This window comes from Lampetra fluviatilis, unplaced genomic scaffold (genome assembly GCF_964198595.1).
Source record: "Lampetra fluviatilis unplaced genomic scaffold, kcLamFluv1.1 SCAFFOLD_1191, whole genome shotgun sequence".
Classification (NCBI taxonomy): Eukaryota; Metazoa; Chordata; class Hyperoartia; order Petromyzontiformes; family Petromyzontidae; genus Lampetra; species Lampetra fluviatilis.
Genome location: NW_027621117.1, coordinates 1 through 16,864, shown reverse-complemented (window position 1 = coordinate 16,864; position 16,864 = coordinate 1). Strand labels below are relative to the sequence as shown.

Here is a 16,864-nt window from a genome sequence, read left to right as displayed (position 1 = left end):
TCACCCACCTACTCACCCACCCACCCACCCACTCACGCACCCACCCACCCACTCATCCACCCACCCACCCACTCATCCACCCACCCACCCACTCATCCACCCACCCACCCACCCACTCATCCACCCACCCACCCACTCATCCACCCACCCACTCACCCACCCACCCACCCACCCACCCACCCACCCACCCACTCACCCACCCACCCACTCACCCACCCACCCACCCACTCACCCACCCACTCACCCACCCACCCACCCACTCACCCACTCACCCACCCACCCACTCACTCACCCACCCACTCACCCACCCACTCACCCACTCACCCACCCACCCACTCACCCACCCACCCACCCACCCACCCACTCACCCACCCACCCACTCACCCACCCACCCACCTACCCACACCTACCCACCCACCCACCCACCTCTCGCTCCAGCTGGGCCCCGTGTTTGCGTGAGATCTTCTCCAGCTCAGCGGAGGCGCTGGCTGCCAGCGCCTCCGCCTCACGCTGCTGTCACTGCCGCAGCTCCTCCAGCTCCACTCACCCACCCACTCAACCACTCAACCACTCAACCACTCACCCACTCATTCACTCACCCACTCACCCACTCACTCAACCACTCACTCACTCATTCACCCAGTCACTCACCCACTCAATCACTCACTCACCCAGTCACGCACTCACTCACTCACCCACTCACTCACCCAGTCACTCACTCACCCACCCCCCCACCCACAATACCCACCCACCCCCACCACCACCCACCCACCCCCCACCCACCCACCCACCCCCCACCCACCCACCCACCCACCCACTCACCCACCCACCCACTCACCCACTGACTACCCCACTCACTCACCCACCCACTCACCCACTCACTCACTCACCCACTCACCCACTCACCCACTCACCCACCCACCCACCCACTCACTCACCCACCCACCCACCCACTCACCCACTCACCCACCCACCCACCCACTCACCCACCCACTCACCCACCCACCCACCCACTCACCCACCCACCCCCCCACCCACATACCCACCCACCCACCCACCACCACCCACCCACCTCTCGCTCCAGCTGGGCCCCGTGTTTGCGTGAGATCTTCTCCAGCTCAGCGGAGGCGCTGGCTGCCAGCGCCTCCGCCTCGCGCTGCTGTCGCTGCCGCAGCTCCTCCAGCTCCACTCACCCACCCACTCAACCACTCAACCACTCACCCACTCACCCACTCACCCATCCACCCACTCACCCATCCACCCACTCACCCACCCACCCACCCACCCACCCACCCACTCACCCACCCACCCACCCACTCACCCACCCACCCACCCACTCACCCACCCACCCACCCACTCACCCACCCACTCACCCACCCACCCACCCACTCACCCACTCACCCACCCACCCACTCACTCACCCACCCACCCATTCACTCACCCACCCACTCACCCACTCACCCACTCACCCACCCACCCACTCACCCACCCACCCACCCACCCACCCACCCACTCACCCACCCACCCACTCACCCACCCACCCACCTACCCACCCACCCACCCACCTCTCGCTCCAGCTGGGCCCCGTGTTTGCGTGAGATCTTCTCCAGCTCAGCGGAGGCGCTGGCTGCCAGCGCCTCCGCCTCACGCTGCTGTCACTGCCGCAGCTCCTCCAGCTCCACTCACCCACCCACTCAACCACTCAACCACTCAACCACTCACCCACTCATTCACTCACCCACTCACCCACTCACTCAACCACTCACTCACTCATTCACCCAGTCACTCACCCACTCAATCACTCACTCACCCAGTCACGCACTCACTCACTCACCCACTCACTCACCCAGTCACTCACTCACCCACCCCCCCACCCACAATACCCACCCACCCACCACCACCCACCCACCCACCCACCCCCCACCCACCCACCCACCCCCCACCCACCCACCCACCCACTCACCCACCCACCCACCCACTCACCCACTGACTACCCCACTCACTCACCCACCCACTCACCCACTCACTCACTCACCCACTCACCCACTCACCCACTCACCCACCCACCCACCCACTCACTCACCCCACCCACCCACCCACTCACCCACTCACCCACCCACCCACCCAATCACTCACCCACCCACCCACCTACCCACTCACCCACCCACCCAATCACTCACCCACCCACCCACCCCCCCACCCACATACCCACCCACCCACCCACCCCCCCACCCACCCACCTCTCGCTCCAGCTGGGCCCCGTGTTTGCGTGAGATCTTCTCCAGCTCAGCGGAGGCGCTGGCTGCCAGCGCCTCCGCCTCGCGCTGCTGTCGCTGCCGCAGCTCCTCCAGCTCCACTCACCCACCCACTCAACCACTCAACCACTCAACCACTCAACCACTCACCCACTCATTCACTCAACCACTCAACCACTCACCCACTCATTCACTCACCCACTCACCCACCCACTCAACCACTCAACCACTCACTCAACCACTCACTCACTCATTCACCCAGTCACTCACCCACTCAATCACTCACTCACCCAGTCACGCACTCACTCACTCACTCACCCACTCACTCACCCAGTCACTCACTCACTCACCCACCCACCCACCCAATCACTCACCCACCCACCCACCTACCCACTCACCCACCCACCCAATCACTCACCCACCCACCCACCCCCCCACCCACATACCCACCCACCCACCCACCCCCCCACCCACCCACCTCTCGCTCCAGCTGGGCCCCGTGTTTGCGTGAGATCTTCTCCAGCTCAGCGGAGGCGCTGGCTGCCAGCGCCTCCGCCTCGCGCTGCTGTCGCTGCCGCAGCTCCTCCAGCTCCACTCACCCACCCACTCAACCACTCAACCACTCACCCACTCACCCACTCACTCACTCATTCACTCAACCACTCAACCACTCACCCACTCATTCACTCACCCACTCACCCACCCACTCAACCACTCAACCACTCACTCAACCACTCACTCACTCATTCACCCAGTCACTCACCCACTCAATCACTCACTCACCCAGTCACGCACTCACTCACTCACTCACCCACTCACTCACCCAGTCACTCACTCACTCACCCACCCACCCACCCAATCACTCACCCACCCACCCACCTACCCACTCACCCACCCACCCAATCACTCACCCACCCACCCACCCCCCCACCCACATACCCCCCCACCCACCCACCTCTCGCTCCAGCTGGGCCCCGTGTTTGCGTGAGATCTTCTCCAGCTCAGCGGAGGCGCTGGCTGCCAGCGCCTCCGCCTCGCGCTGCTGTCGCTGCCGCAGCTCCTCCAGCTCCACTCACCCACCCACTCAACCACTCAACCACTCACCCACTCACCCACTCACTCACTCACTCACCCACTCACCCACTCACTCACCCACCCACTCACCCACCCACTCAACCACTCAACCACTCACCCACTCACTCACTCACTCACCCACTCACCCACTCACTCACCCACTCACTCACTCACCCACTCACTCACTCAACCATTCACCCACTCACTCACCCACCCACTCACCCACCCACTCAACCACTCACCCACTCACTCACTCACTCACTCACCCACTCACTCACCCAGTCACTCACTCACTCACCCACCCACCCACCCACCCACTCACCCACTCACCCACTCACCCACCCACTCACTCACTCACCCCACTCACCCACCCACCCACCCACCCCCCCACCCACATACCCACTCACTCACCCCCCCACCCACCCACCCACCTCTCGCTCCAGCTGGGCCCCGTGTTTGCGTGAGATCTTCTCCAGCTCAGCGGAGGCGCTGGCTGCCAGCGCCTCCGCCTCGCGCTGCTGTCGCTGCCGCAGCTCCTCCAGCTCCACATGCAGACGCTGCTCCAGCGCCAGCAGCTGACGCTGGTGCTGGCGGCGCATTCGCTTGTAGCCAGAGAGCTGCTGGCGCTGGTCCACGTCTTGACGGTGTTCGTGGATCTGGTGGGGGGAGGTAGGAGGGGAGGTGAGTGAGTGGGTGGGTGGATGGGTGGGTGAGTGGGTGAGTGAGTGGGTGGTTGAGTGGGTGAGTGGGTAGGTGGGTGGGTGAGTGAGTGGGTGGGTGGGTGGGTGAGTGGGTGGGTGGGTAGGTAGGTGAGTGAGCTTGTAGCCCGACAGCTGCTGGCGCTGGTCCACGTCTTGACGGTGTTCGTGGATCTGGTGGGGGGAGAGGGTGGGAGGGGTGGGCGAGTGGGTGGGTGGGTGAGTGAGTGAGTGGGTGGGTGAGTGGGTGGGTGAGTGGGTGGGTGAGTGAGTGGGTGGGTGGGTGGGTGGGTGGGTGGGTGAGTGGGTGGGTGAGTGAGTGGGTGGGTGAGTGGGTGAGTGGGTGAGTGGGTGAGTGAGCTTGTAGCCAGACAGCTGCTGGCGCTGGTCCACGTCCTGGCGGTGTTCTTGGATCTGGGGAGAGGGGGGTGGGTTGTTAGGTGGGTAGGTAGGTGGGTAGGTGGGTGAGTGAGTGAGTGAGTGGGTGGGTGAGTGGGTGAGTGAGTGGGTAGGTGGGTGAGTGAGTGAGTGAGTGGGTGGGTGAGTGGGTGAGTGGTTGGGTGGGTGGGTGAGTGAGTGGGCGAGTGAGTGGGTAGGTGGGTGAGTGAGTGAGTGAGTGGGTGGGTGAGTGGGTGAGTGAGTGGGTAGGTGGGTGAGTGAGTGAGTGAGTGGGTGGGTGAGTGGGTGAGTGGTTGGGTGGGTGAGTGAGTGGGTGAGTGAGTGGGTGGGTGAGTGGGTGGGTGGGTGAGTGAGTGAGTGAGTGGGTGGGTGAGTGGGTGGGTGGGTGAGTGGGTGAGTGAGTGGGTGGGTAGGTGAGTGGGTGAGTGAGTGAGTGGGTGAGTGAGTGGGTGGGTAGGTGAATGGGTGGGTGAGTGAGTGAGTGAGTGGATGAGTGAGTGGGTGAGTGAGTGAGTGGTGAGTGAGCTTGTAGCCCGACAGCTGCTGGCGCTGGTCCACGTCCTGGCGGTGCTCGTGAATCTGGGGAGAAGGGTGAGTGGTTGAGTGAGTGAGTGGGTGGGTGAGTGGGTGGGTGGGTGGGTGGATGGGTGAGTGGGTGGGTGGATGGGTGAGTGAGTGGGTGAGTGAGTGGGTGGGTGGGTGGGTGAGTGGGTGGGTGGGTGGATGGGTGAGTGGGTGGGTGGATGGGTGAGTGAGTGGGTGAGTGAGTGGGTGGGTGGGTGGGTGAGTGGGTGAGTGAGTGGGTGGTTGAGTGGGTGAGTGGGTAGGTGGGTGGGTGAGTGAGTGGGTGGGTGGGTGGGTGGGTGAGTGGGTGGGTGGGTAGGTAGGTGAGTGAGCTTGTAGCCCGACAGCTGCTGGCGCTGGTCCACGTCTTGACGGTGTTCGTGGATCTGGTGGGGGGAGAGGGTGGGAGGGGTGGGCGAGTGGGTGGGTGGGTGAGTGAGTGAGTGGGTGGGTGAGTGGGTGGGTGAGTGGGTGGGTGAGTGAGTGGGTGGGTGGGTGGGTGGGTGGGTGGGTGAGTGGGTGGGTGAGTGAGTGGGTGGGTGAGTGGGTGAGTGGGTGAGTGGGTGAGTGAGCTTGTAGCCAGACAGCTGCTGGCGCTGGTCCACGTCCTGGCGGTGTTCTTGGATCTGGGGAGAGGGGGGTGGGTTGTTAGGTGGGTAGGTAGGTGGGTAGGTGGGTGAGTGAGTGAGTGAGTGGGTGGGTGAGTGGGTGAGTGAGTGGGTAGGTGGGTGAGTGAGTGAGTGAGTGGGTGGGTGAGTGGGTGAGTGGTTGGGTGGGTGAGTGAGTGGGTGAGTGAGTGGGTGGGTGAGTGGGTGGGTGAGTGAGTGGGTGAGTGAGTGGGTGGGTGAGTGGGTGGGTGGGTGAGTGAGTGAGTGAGTGGGTGGGTGAGTGGGTGGGTGGGTGAGTGGGTGAGTGAGTGGGTGGGTAGGTGAGTGGGTGAGTGAGTGAGTGGGTGAGTGAGTGGGTGGGTAGGTGGATGAGTGAGTGGGTGAGTGAGTGAGTGGTGAGTGAGCTTGTAGCCCGACAGCTGCTGGCGCTGGTCCACGTCCTGGCGGTGCTCGTGAATCTGGGGAGAAGGGTGAGTGGTTGAGTGAGTGAGTGGGTGGGTGAGTGGGTGGGTGGGTGGGTGGGTGGATGGGTGAGTGGGTGGGTGGATGGGTGAGTGAGTGGGTGAGTGAGTGGGTGGGTGGGTGGGTGAGTGGGTGGGTGGGTGGATGGGTGAGTGGGTGGGTGGATGGGTGAGTGAGTGGGTGAGTGAGTGGGTGGGTGGGTGGGTGAGTGAGTGGGTGGGTGGGTGAGTGAGTGGGTGAGTGGGTAGGTGGGTGGGTGAGTGGGTGGGTGAGTGGGTGGGTGAGTGGGTAGGTGGGTAGGTGAGTGGGTGAGTGAGTTGGTGGGTGAGTGGGTGGGTGGTTGAATGGGTGGGTGGTGGGTGGGTGAGTTGGTGAGTGGGTGGGTGGGTAGATGGGTGGGTGGGTAGATGGGTGGGTGGGTGGGTAGATGGGTGGGTGGGTAGATGGGTGGGTGGGTGGGTAGATGGGGGGTGATGGTGGGGAGATGTTCACGACCTCGCCTGCTACGCAGGAGGTCGCGTGCTGGTGGTGCGGAGACAGTGGGGTCACCCTTAACCCCTTGACCCCCTGACCCCTTGACCCCGTACCAGCCGGATGGGCCTTATGGTTGCGAAGTCTCCACGGTTCCTCTGCTGCTGATGCTGGTGGTGGTGGGGGGGGTCACGGTGGGGGGAGGGGTCACGGTGGGGGGAGGGGCCACGGTGGGGGGAGGGGGGCGCGGGAGCCGGGGGCCCCCCCCCACAAGGGCCCCCACCCTCGGCCGCCCCCACCACCTGCTCCTCGCTGGGACACTCCTGTAGGGGGGGGTGGGGGGTGGGGGGGGGGTGGGGGGGGTGACACACACACAGTGACACACACACAGTGACACACACACAGTGACACACACACACTGACACACACACACTGACACATACTGACACACACTGACACACACACAGTGACACACACAGTGACACAACAACAACAACCGCCATTCGCCACTAAGTGACTTACATACAAACTCACACACACACAGTGACACACACACAGTGACACACAGACAGTGACACACACACAGTGACACACACACACTGACACACACACTGTGACACACACACAGTGACACACACACAGTGACACACACACACTGACACACACACTGTGACACACACACAGTGACACACACACTGTGACACACACTCACTGACACACACAGTGACACACACACAGTGACACACAGACAGTGACACACACACAGTGACACACACACACTGACACACACACTGTGACACACACAGTGACACACACACTGTGACACACACTCACTGACACACACAGTGACACACACACAGTGACACACACAGTGACACACACACAGTGACACACACACACTGACACACACACACTGACACACACAGTGACACACACACACAGTGACACACACACAGTGACACACACACTGTGACACACACAGTGACACACACACACTGACACACACACAGTGACACACACAGTGACACACACACAGTGACACACACACAGTGACACACACACACTGTGACACACACTGTGACACACACACACTGACACACACACAGTGACACACAGTGACACACACACAGTGACACACACACACTGACACACACACTGTGACACACACACAGTGACACACACTCACACACACACAGTGACACACACTCACACACACACAGTGACCCACGCAACGACCCAAACCCACCCACCCACCCCACCCACTTCACCCAAACCACCCACCACACCCCAACCACCCACCACACCCCACCAACCACCACACCCCACCACACTCACCCCACCCACACCCCACCCACCCACCACACCCACCCCACCACACTCACCCAACCACACCCACCCACCCACCCACCCACCCCACCCACACCCCACCCCACCACACCCACCCACCCCACCACACTCACCGTACGTCCCCTCTTCTCCACCGTCGCTGCGGCCACGGCACCACCACCGCCACCACCACCACCACCGCCACCACCACCGCCACCACCGCCCACAACTACGGCTGCTGGCACGGCTGTCGAGCCAACAGCCGTCTGTGACGCCGAGGAGGTGGTGGTGGTGGTGGTGGCGATGGTGGTGGCGATGGTGGTGGCGGGTGGCGGTGACGTCGGGAATGCTGCCCACGCCGCTGTGAGCGCTGCCCACGCTGTGAGTGCTGCCCCCCCCCACGCTGCCCCCCCCCCACGCTGCCCCCCCCCCACGCTGCCCCCCCCCACGCTGCCCCCCCCCCACGCTGCCCCCCCCCCACGCTGCCCCCCCCCACGCTGCCCCCCCCCACGCTGCCCCCGCTGTGGGTGCTGCCCCCGGCGCTCCAGGCCGAGGCGCTGGGGTTGGAGTGGCAACTGCCCTCGCTGCACAGTGTGGCAGAGCGGGTCGGCCCAGCACCGCCACCACCACCGCCACCACCGCCACCACCACCACCACCACCACCCACGCTGCTGCTGCTGCCCTCGCTCTCCTGGGGGCAGGAGGGCAGGGGGCAGGGAGGGGGGGGGCAGGGAGGGGGGCAGGCAGGGGGGCAGAGAGATGAAGAGAGACGCAGACTCAGAACAGAGCTCAATGCTCATGGTGGCGGTGGTGGTGGTGGTGGCGGTGGTGGTGGTGGTGAGGGTTGTGGTGGTGGTAGTGATGGTGGTGGTGATGATGGTGGTGATGGTGGTGATGATGATGGTCGTGGTGGTGATGATGGTGTTGATGGTGGTGATGATGGTGGTGATGATGATGGTGGTGATGGTGATGATGGTGGTGGTGATGGTGGTGGTGATGTCCATGATGATGATGGTGATGGTGGTGGTGGTGATGATGATTATGGTGGTGGTGGTGATGGTGGTGGTGGTGATGGTGATGATGATGGTGGTGATGGTGGTGGTGATGGTGGTGATAGTGATGGTGATGATGATGGTGTTGATGGTGGTGGTGATGGTGGTGGTGGTGATGGTGATGATGATGGTGTTGATGGTGGTGATGGTGGTGGTGGTGATAGTGATGGTGGTGGTGATGGTGGTGGTGATAGTGATGGTGGTGGTGATGGTAGTGTTGATGATGGTGGTGATGATGGTGGTGATGATGGTGATGATGACGATGATGACGATGATGTTGATGATGTTGATGATGTTGGTGATAATGATGATGACGATGATGATGGTGATAATAATGATGATGATGACGATGATGATGACGCTGATGATAATGATGGTGATGATGATGACGATGATGATGACGATGATGATGACGCTGATGATAATGATGGTGATGATGACGATGATAATGACGCTGATGATGATGACGACGACGATGTTGATGTTGAAGTCTACCACTCACCTCATCGTCCAAGTCGTCGTGAACTCCCAACAGCAGCTGGGGCGTATCCTCACCACCACCACCACCGCCACCACCGCCACCACCGCCACCACCGCCACCACCACCACCACCACCGCCACCACCACCGCCCCGTGCCTCCCTGAAGAGTAATTTCTTCATCTTGCGAAACTGCAGGTTGTCCAGCTCCCGCACCGCGACCTTCGTGCGAGCTATCAGCTCCAGAAGCACGGCAGGCAAGCGCTCCCTCCTCACAAACGCATGCTGGGACACGTGGTGAGAGGGTGGGCGGGTGGGTGGATGAGTGGGAGGGTGAGTGGGTGGGTGAGAGGGTGGGTGGGTGGGTGGGTGAGAGGGTGAGAGGGTGAGAGGGTGGGTGGGTGAGTGAGTGGGTGGGTGAGTGGGTGGGTGAGTGGGTGGGTGAGAGGGTGGGTGGGTGGGTGGGTGGGTGAGTGGGTGGGTGGGTGAGTGAGTGGGTGAGTGAGTGGGTGGGTGAGTGGGTGAGTGGGTGAGTGGGTGGGTGGGTGAGTGGGTGGGTGAGTGGGTGGGTGAGTGGGTGAGAGGGTGAGTGGGTGGGTGGGTGAGTGAGTGGGTGGGTGGGTGAGTGGGTGAGTGGGTGGGTGGGTGGGTGAGTGGGTGGGTGAGTGGGTGGGAGGGTGAGTGGGTGGGTGGGTGGGTGAGTGGGTGGGTGGGTGGGTGAGTGGGTGGGTGGGTGAGTGGGCGAGTGGGTGAGTGGGTGGGTGGGTGAGTGGGTGAGAGGGTGAGTGGGTGAGTGAGTGGGTGAGAGGGTGAGTGGGTGGGTGGGTGGGTGGGTTGGTGGGTGAGTGGGTGGGTGGGTGGGTGGGTGAGTGAGTGGGTGGGTGAGTGGGAGGGTGGGTGGGTGGGTGAGTGGGTGAGAGGGTGGGTGGGTGAGTGGGTGGGTGGGTGGGTGAGTGGGTGAGAGGGTGGGTGGGTGAGTGGGTGGGTGAGTGGGTGGGTGGGTGAGTGGGTGGGTGGGTGGGTGAGTGGGTGGGTGGGTGGGTGGGTGAGTGGGTGGGTGGGTGGGTGGGTGGGTGAGAGGGTGGGTGGGTGAGTGGGTGGGTGGGTGGGTGGGTGGGTGAGTGAGTGGGTGGGTGAGTGGGTGGGTGGGTGGGTGAGTGGGTGGGTGAGAGGGTGGGTGGGTGGGTGGGTGAGTGGGTGGGTGGGAGGGTGGGTGGGTGGGTGAGTGGGTGGGTGAGAGGGTGGGTGGGTGGGTGAGTGGGTGGGTGAGAGGGTGGGTCAGTGGGTGGGTGAGTGAGTGGGTGGGTGAGAGGGTGGGTGGGTGGGTGAGTGAGTGGGTGGGTGGGTGGGTGGGTGAGTGGGTGGGTGGGTGGGTGGGTGGGTGGGTGGGGTGAGTGAGTGGGTGGGTGAGTGGGTGGGTGGGTGGGTGGGTGGGTGAGTGGGTGGGTGAGAGGGTGGGTGGGTGGGTGAGTGGGTGGGTGGGTGAGTGGGTGGGTGAGAGGGTGGGTGGGTGGGTGAGTGGGTGGGTGAGAGGGTGGGTGGGTGGGTGAGTGGGTGGGTGAGAGGGTGGGTCAGTGGGTGGGTGAGTGAGTGGGTGGGTGAGAGGGTGGGTGGGTGGGTGAGTGAGTGGGTGGGTGAGTGGGTGGGTGGGTGAGTGGGTGGGTGGGTGGGTGGGTGAGAGGGTGGGTGGGTGGGTGGGTGAGGTGGGTGGGGTGGGTGGGTGAGTGGGTGGGTGAGAGGGTGGGTGGGTGGGTGAGTGGGTGGGTGAGAGGGTGGGTGGGTGGGTGGGTGAGTGGGTGGGTGAGTGGGTGGGTCAGTGGGTGGGTGAGTGAGTGGGTGGGTGAGAGGGTGGGTGGGTGGGTGAGTGAGTGAGTGGGTGGGTGAGTGAGTGGGTGGGTGGGTGGGTGGGTGGGTGGGTGAGTGGGTGGGTGGGTGAGTGGGTGGGTGAGTGGGTGGGTGGGTGGGTGGGTGGGTGAGTGGGTGGGTGAGAGGGTGGGTGGGTGGGTGGGTGAGTGGGTGGGTGGGTGAGTGGGTGGGTGAGAGGGTGGGTGGGTGGGTGAGTGGGTGGGTGAGAGGGTGGGTGGGGTGGGTGGGTGGGTGAGAGGGTGGGTCAGTGGGTGGGTGAGTGAGTGGGTGGGTGAGAGGGTGGGTGGGTGGGTGAGTGAGTGGGTGGGTGAGGTGGGTGGGTGGGTGAGTGGGTGGGTGGGTGGGTGGGTGGGTGAGAGGGTGGGTGGGTGGGTGAGTGGGTGGGTGGGTGGGTGAGTGGGTGGGTGAGAGGGTGGGTGGGTGGGTGAGTGGGTGGGTGAGAGGGTGGGTGGGTGGGTGAGTGGGTGGGTGAGTGGGTGGGTCAGTGGGTGGGTGAGTGAGTGGGTGGGTGAGAGGGTGGGTGGGTGGGTGAGTGAGTGTGTGAGTGGGTGGGTGAGTGGGTGGGTGGGTGAGTGGGTGGGTGGGTGGGTGGGTGAGAGGGTGGGTGGGTGGTGGGTGGGTGGGTGGGTGGGTGAGTGAGTGGGTGGGTGAGTGGGTGGGTGGGTGGGTGAGTGGGTGGGTGAGAGGGTGGGTGGGTGGGTGGGTGGGTGAGTGGGTGGGTGGGTGGGTGAGTGGGTGGGTGAGAGGGTGGGTGGGTGAGTGGGTGGGTGAGAGGGTGGGTGGGGTGGGTGAGTGGGTGGGTGAGAGGGTGGGTCAGTGGGTGGGTGAGTGAGTGGGTGGGTGAGAGGGTGGGTGGGTGGGTGGGTGAGTGAGTGGGTGGGTGAGTGGGTGGGTGGGTGAGTGGGTGGGTGGGTGGGTGGGTGGGTGAGAGGGTGGGTGGTGGGTGAGTGGGGTGGGTGGGTGGGTGAGTGGGTGGGTGAGTGGGTGGGTGAGAGGGTGGGTGGGTGGGTGAGTGGGTGGTGAGAGGGTGGGTGGGTGGGTGAGTGGGTGGGTGAGTGGGTGGGTCAGTGGGTGGGTGAGTGAGTGGGTGGGTGAGAGGGTGGGTGGGTGGGTGAGTGAGTGAGTGGGTGGGTGAGTGGGTGGGTGGGTGAGTGGGTGGGTGGGTGGGTGGGTGGGTGGGTGGGTGGGTGAGAGGGTGGGTGGGTGAGTGGGTGGGTGGGTGGGTGAGTGGGTGGGTGAGAGGGTGGGTGGGTGGGTGAGTGGGTGGGTGAGAGGGTGGGTGGGTGGGTGAGTGGGTGGGTGAGTGGGTGGGTCAGTGGGTGGGTGAGTGAGTGGGTGGGTGAGAGGGTGGGTGGGTGGGTGAGTGAGTGGGTGGGTGAGTGGGTGGGTGGGTGAGTGGGTGGGTGGGGTGGGTGGGTGGGTGGGTGGGTGAGTGAGGTGGGTGGGTGAGTGGGTGGGTGGGTGGGTGGGTGAGTGGGTGGGTGAGAGGGTGGGTGGGTGGGTGGGTGAGTGGGTGGGTGAGAGGGTGGGTGGGTGAGTGGGTGGGTGAGTGGGTGGGTCAGTGGGTGGGTGAGTGAGTGGGTGGGTGAGAGGGTGGGTGGGTGGGTGGGTGAGTGAGTGGGTGGGTGAGTGGGTGGGTGAGTGGGTGGGTGGGTGGGTGGGTGAGAGGGTGGGTGGGTGGGTGAGTGGGTGGGTGGGTGGGTGAGTGGGTGGGTGAGAGGGTGGGTGGGTGGGTGAGTGGGTGGGGTGAGAGGGTGGGTGGGTGGGTGAGTGGGTGGGTGAGTGGGTGGGTCAGTGGGTGGGTGAGTGAGTGGGTGGGTGAGAGGGTGGGTGGGTGGGTGAGTGAGTGGGTGGGTGAGTGGGTGGGTGGGTGAGTGGGTGGGTGGGTGGGTGAGTGGGTGGGTGAGTGGGTGGGTGGGTGGGTGGGTGGGTGAGTGGGTGGGTGAGTGGGTGGGTGGGTGAGTGGGTGGGTGAGAGGGTGGGTGGGTGGGTGGGTGAGTGGGTGGGTGAGAGGGTGGGTGGGTGGGTGAGTGGGTGGGTGGGTGAGTGGGTGGGTGGGTGGGTGAGTGGGTGGGTGAGTGGGTGGAGTGGGTGGGTGAGTGGGTGGGTGGGTGGTGGGTGGGTGGTGTGGGGTGGGTGGGTGAGAGGGTGGGTGGGTGGGTGAGTAGGTGGGTGGGTGAGTGGGTGAGTGGGTGGGTGGGTGGGTGAGAGGGTGGGTGGGTGAGTGAGTGGGTAGGTGAGGGGTGGGTGAGTGGGTGGGTGAGTGGGTGGGTGAGTGGGTGGGTGAGTGGGTGTGTGAGTGAGAGGGTGAGAGGGTTGGGTGGGTGAGTGGGTGGGTGAGAGGGTGGGTGGTGGGTGGGTGGGTGGGTGGGTGAGAGGGTGGGTGGGTGAGTGAGTGGGTGGGTGGGTGAGAGGGTGGGTGAGTGGGTGGGTGGGTGGGTGAGTGAGAGGGTGAGTGGTGGGTGGGTGGGTGGGTGAGTGGGTGGGTGGGTGTGGTGGGTGGGTGAGGGTGAGTGGTGGGTGGGTGAGTGGGTGGTGAGTGGGGGTGGGGTGGGGGTGAGTGGGTGGGTGGGTGAGTGGGTGGGTGAGTGGGTGGGTGGGTGGTGGGTGGGTGTGGAGGGTGGGTGAGAGGGTGGGTGGAGAGGATGAGTGGGTGGGTGGGTGAGTGGGTGGTGAGTGGGTGGGTGGGTGAGTGGGTGGGTGAGAGGGTGGGTGGGTGAGTGAGTGAGTGGGTGGGTGAGAGGGTGGGTGAGTGGGTGGGTGGGTGATGAGTGGAGGGTGGGTGGGGTGGGTGAGTGAGTGGGTGGGTGAGAGGGTGAGAGGGTGGGTGGGTGAGTGGGTGGGTGAGAGGGTGGGTGGTGGGTGGGTGGGTGGGGTGAGAGGGTGGGGTGGGTGAGTGGTGGGTGGGTGGGTGGGGGGTGGGTGAGTGGGTGGGTGGGTGAGTGAGGGGTGAGTGGGTGGGTGGGTGGGTGGGTGGGTGAGAGGGTGGGTGGGTGAGTGGTGAGTGGGTGGGGTGAGGGGTGGGTGAGTGGGTGGGGTGAGTGAGAGGGGTGGGTGGGTGAGTGAGTGGGTGGGTGGGTGTGTGGGTGGGTGGTGGGTGGGTCGTGGGTGGGTGAGTGGGTGGGTGGGTGAGTGGGTGGGTGGTGGGTGGGTGAGAGGGTGGGTGGGTGGGTGAGTGGGTGGGTGGGTGTGTGGGGTGAGTGGGTGGGTGGGTGGGGTGAGGGGGTGGGGGGTGAGTGAGTGGGTGGGTGAGAGGGTGGGTGAGTGGGTGGGTGAGTGGGGTTGTGAGTGAGAGGGTGAGAGGGTGGGTGAGTGAGTGGGTGGGTGGAGGGTGGGTGTGTGGGTGGGTGGGTGAGAGGGTGGGTGGGTGAGTGAGTGGGTGGGTGGGTGAGGGGTGGGTGAGTGGGGTGGGTGGGTGGGTGAGTGAGAGGGTGAGTGGGTGGGGGGGTGGGTGAGTGGGGGGGTGGGGTGAGGTGGGTGGGTGAGAGGGTGGTGGTGGGTGGGTGAGTGGGTGAGTGAGTGGGGGTGGGTGGGTGGTGGGGTGGGTGGGTGAGTGGGTGGGTGAGTGGGGTGGGTGGGGTGGTGGGTGAGTGAGAGGGTGGGTGAGAGGGGGGGGTGAGAGGAGAGTGGGTGGGTGGGTGAGGTGGGTGGGTGAGTGGGTGGGTGGGTGAGTGGGTGGGTGGGTGAGGGTGGGGTGGGGGTGGTGAGTGAGTGGGTGGGTGAGGGGTGGGTGTGTGGGTGGGTGGGTGGGTGGATGAGTGAGAGGGTGGGTGGGTGGGTGATGGTGGGTGGGTGAGAGGGTGGGTGAGTGGGTGGGTGAGTGGGTGGGTGGTGAGTGGGTGAGAGGGTGGGTGGGTGAGTGGGTGGGTGAGAGGGTGGGTGAGTGGGTGGGTGGGTGGGTGAGAGGGTGGGTGGGTGAGTGAGTGGGTGGGTGGGTGAGTGGGTGGGTGAGTGGGTGGGTGGGTGGGTGAGTGAGAGGGTGAGTGGGTGGGTGGGTGGGGTGAGAGGGTGGGTGGTGAGTGAGTGAGTGGGTGGGTGAGAGGGTGGGTGAGTGGGTGGGTGAGTGGGTGGGTGGGTGGGAGGGTGGGTGGGTGGGAGGGTGGGTGGGTGGGTGAGAGGGTGAGTGGTGTGAGTGAGTGGGTGGGTGAGTGGGTGGGTGGAGGTGAGTGGGTGGGTGGAGTGGGTGAGTGGGTGGGTGGGTGAGTGGGCGAGTGGGTGAGTGAGTGAGTGAGTGGGTGAGTGAGTGAGTGGGTGAGTGGGTGGGTGAGTGGGTAGGTGAGCAAGTAGGTGAGTGAGTGGTGAGTGGTGAGTGAGTGAGTGAGTGGGTGAGTGAGTGAGTGGGTGAGTGGGTGGGTGAGTGGGTAGGTGAGCAAGTAGGTGAGTGGGTGAGTGAGTGGGTGAGTGAGTGGGTGAGTGGGTGGGTGAGTGGGTAGGTGAGCAAGTAGGTGAGTGGGTGAGTGAGTGGGTGAGTGAGTGGGTGAGTGGGTGGGTGAGTGGGTAGGTGAGCAAGTAGGTGAGTGGGTGAGTGAGTGGGTGAGTGAGTGGGTGAGTGGGTGGGTGAGTGGGTAGGTGAGCAAGTAGGTGAGTGGTGGTGAGTGGAGTGGGTGAGTGGGTGGGTGGGTGAGTGGGTAGGTGAGCAAGTAGGTGAGTGGGTGAGTGAGTGGGTGAGTGGGTGGGTGAGTGGGTAGGTGAGCAAGTAGGTGAGTGAGTGAGTGGGTGGGTGAGTGGGTAGGTGAGCAAGTAGGTGAGTGGGTGAGTGAGTGGGTGAGTGGGTGGGTGAGTGGGTAGGTGAGCAAGTAGGTGAGTGAGTGAGTGAGTGGGTGAGTGGTGAGTGAGTGGGTGGGTGAGTGGGTAGGTGAGCAAGTAGGTGAGTGGGTGAGTGAGTGGGTGAGTGGGTGGGTGAGTGGGTAGGTGAGCAAGTAGGTGAGTGGGTGAGTGAGTGGGTGAGTGGGTGGGTGAGTGGGTAGGTGAGCAAGTAGGTGAGTGAGTGAGTGAGTGGGTGAGTGGGTGGGTGAGTGGGTAGGTGAGCAAGTAGGTGAGTGAGTGAGTGAGTGGGTGAGTGGGTGGGTGAGTGGGTAGGTGAGCAAGTAGGTGAGTGGGTGAGTGAGTGGGTGAGTGGGTGGGTGAGTGGGTAGGTGAGCAAGTAGGTGAGTGAGTGAGTGAGTGGGTGAGTGGGTGGGTGAGTGGGTAGGTGAGCAAGTAGGTGAGTGGGTGAGTGAGTGGGTGAGTGGGTGGGTGAGTGGGTAGGTGAGCAAGTAGGTGAGTGAGTGAGTGAGTGGTGAGTGGTGGTGAGTGGGTGGGTGAGTGGGTAGGTGAGCAAGTAGGTGAGTGGGTGAGTGAGTGGGTGAGTGGGTGGGTGAGTGGGTAGGTGAGCAAGTAGTGAGTGAGTGAGTGAGTGGGTGAGTGGGTGAGTGGTGGAGTGGGTAGGTGAGCAAGTAGGTGAGTGGGTGAGTGAGTGGGTGAGTGGGTGGGTGAGTGGGTAGGTGAGCAAGTAGGTGAAGTGGGAGTGAGTGAGTGGGTGGAGTGGGTGGAGTGACGTGGGTAGGTGAGCAAGTAGGTGAGTGGGTGAAGTGAGTGGGTGAGTGGGTGGGGTGAGTGGGTAGGTGAGCAA

The 16,864-nt window shown here is 64.0% G+C and overlaps 1 protein-coding gene across 1 annotated transcript; it reads right to left on the bottom strand.

Annotated features, from left to right (window-relative positions):
- Window positions 1-3,736: 3,736 nt before the first annotated feature.
- LOC144954810 (uncharacterized) lies at window positions 3,737-9,672 on the bottom strand (the record flags this gene model as incomplete). Its single annotated transcript, XM_078885220.1, has 5 exons — window positions 3,737-3,985; window positions 6,648-6,854; window positions 7,992-8,323; window positions 8,374-8,548; window positions 9,412-9,672. Coding segments are annotated over 5 exons (1,224 nt in total), but the record flags the coding sequence as incomplete, so codon positions are not given.
- Window positions 9,673-16,864: the final 7,192 nt, after the last annotated feature.